Source organism: Orycteropus afer, unplaced genomic scaffold (genome assembly GCF_000298275.1).
Source record: "Orycteropus afer afer isolate SDZICR_OR568_19922 unplaced genomic scaffold, OryAfe1.0 scaffold00321, whole genome shotgun sequence".
Taxonomy (NCBI): Eukaryota; Metazoa; Chordata; class Mammalia; order Tubulidentata; family Orycteropodidae; genus Orycteropus; species Orycteropus afer.
Window position 1 is genome coordinate 2,256,263 of NW_006921908.1, and position 2,422 is coordinate 2,258,684.

Genomic DNA, 2,422 nt, shown 5'->3' on the forward strand with positions numbered 1-2,422 from the left:
GGACCGATGCCCATAGTCCTGGCCTTTCAGAACATGAGGGTATATTTGGCTTCTGCCTCTTTCCCTTTAAAAGCCTTTCTTGGTGACAGGTAGCACTTTTCATATGCCGTATTATCTGTAACTATTTTCGACCCAACGGCAAGTAAGGGACGGGCCCTCAAAGTCGTCAGCCGGAGCACCGACCTCGCCGCTGAAGGAAGCGCCGAGCTAAATAAAGTCGGGAGCAGCAAGCACTCTGCGGACGCGGGAAGAAGTGCCGAGATTCACCTACCAACGGCCTGGGTGGAGGAAGCCACGCTAGGCAGGCCGGGACAAAGCCCTCCTGGCCTCCACGCGCCGCCACGGCAACGGGACGCGCTTGCCGTCTCGGATTGGCCATGCTGGCACTCGCAGAGCCTGCTGGGAGAGCAAGTCCCCGCCGCGGCGCCGCCGGTTTGAACTTCGCGGGCCAGATGTGGGCGGTAGGCCGGTCCGGGGCTGCTTCTCCCCTTCGGTATACACAGTTCCCCGCGGACTGCAGGCCTAGGTCTCGACATTCCTCAGGCTCCTTCTCCATCCTCATGGCGGGCGCCCGGAGGCAGGGGCTGGAGATGGTGGCGGTGTCTGCGCGTTCTCCGTCGCCGCCGCCGAGCTGTAGCAGTTCCACCATGTCGCTGTTGTCTCCCCTGGGCCACCAGAGCTTCACGTTTGACAAGGATGACAGTGACGAGAAGGATGAGGAAGACGTGGAGGAAGCTTGTTTTGACTCCGAGGCAAAGGTGGCAAGTCTGAAAGGAATGGAGTTACAGGGGTGCGCCAGGTAAACCAGAGGCCGCCCGGCCGATCCAGCCGTTCTCAAGATATCTTAGACCCTGTCAGTACCTTCCTCTGTTGGCCAAACACACTCTCGTTTTCTGCTTCAGAGGCGGTGCTGCTCCTTTTTTGCACGTAAAGAGTTGAGGTTTTCTTGTGACGCATAAGCAGCAAAATCCTTCATGAGTTTTTAGGATTGACAACATTGTCTTCTATGATTCTTAATCCCTTTTCCTGAGAATATGATGATTGTTACAATCTCACTCCCCAGAAAAATGCTATGTAAGAATTTAATGAACCTTCCAAAGGCAGACTGTGGACTCCCCAAACTCTTGTTCAAACCCTTAACACCAAAATGTGCTTTACTGTGTCTTAGTATTACCTGTGGTGATTTTGAAAAATCTACACATTTCTAGTGAAGTAGGTTGTTGTAAGCAGAACACTTGGTCAAAGATAGAGAGCTTAATCAGGAAGACATGAAGCACAGAGTCAGGGATGCTAACCTCTGCCTTCCGAGCCAGGATAGGGTTTGATCTAAACAATACCTTAGAGTGGGATAGAAATCATTGAATCAAAAACACATTAGAATCAAAGAGGTTGTTAACACTGCCTTAAATTGTTTATTTCTACAATTATTCATTCAGCGAACGTATTCAGCGAACGTTTATTCTGTGCCACAATACTAGTCTAGTGTTTGGGACTGTAAAGATAGACATGCTCTCTACCCTCATGGAATTAAATCCTAGATTCTTCTCATTTTACAAATAACAAAACTGCGGCTCAGGATACAAATAAAAAGCCTGATCCAAAGGCATACACCTCGTTATTAACAGAGCTGAGGCTAATACCACGATGCACCATATTCCCTATACTATACTACATGACTGTTACTGGATTTCCAGAAATAGCAGCAAAGGGCCTACCCCTGCAGGAATATCTTTTTCTGAGACAGACCTGAGTAATGCAGGTCCATTCTGAGGTACATTCATTATATCATCTTCAGAAAACTTAAGTTCCTAATTGTCAAGCTGTGTGGAGCACAGTATAGGAGATCCAAGAAAGATCAGAGAACATATACTTAATGTATAAGTATTAAGCTAGTCTCCTTGAGTATAAGTCATTTAGACACAGTGAGAGTGAATGGGATATGGACCCCTATGAGTGAGCCATACACAAGGGTACAAAAGTGAGTCTCCTAAAGATGAACAGTAAAAGTGAAGTACGTGATTGGAGTGGAGATGAGAAACAGTAACCAAGCAAATCACTTCTCCAGACTGGCCTTCTCCATCAATCTGGTAGCAGAATTTAATAGTAGAATTGAATTTCACAAGTCCATTTTCATTTGGGCCTGTACGGGGATCTTTAACATTGAGTGGGTACCAATTTTTTTTTTTGTAGTAAGTGTTTTTTAAGATTTTAGAAAATATATTCCGTGTATAAACAACAAGATTGAGTCATGTGAAGGAGTGAATAACCATAATACTACAGCTCAGCTACTGAGACCTTGCATCACCTTCTAGAAGCAAAAGTCTGACGAAATGGAACCCACCAGGGAAGGAGCCAGACATATCTCACGCGATCCAAAGCCTCAATGAACTAATCACGCTGTAGGGTTAAGGCTGCCTTTAAA

The 2,422-nt window shown here is 46.7% G+C and overlaps 1 protein-coding gene across 1 annotated transcript in view; it reads left to right on the top strand.

Moving 5' to 3' along the window:
• Positions 1-377: 377 nt before the first annotated feature.
• CCDC34 (coiled-coil domain containing 34) overlaps positions 378-2,422 on the top strand; it is a 27,133-nt gene continuing 25,088 nt past the window's right edge. Inside the window, exons 1-2 of the mRNA XM_007951959.2 lie at positions 378-799; positions 2,013-2,015. Of these exons, the coding sequence (XP_007950150.2) occupies positions 378-799; positions 2,013-2,015 (425 nt within the window). The remainder of the gene's footprint in view (positions 800-2,012; positions 2,016-2,422) is intronic.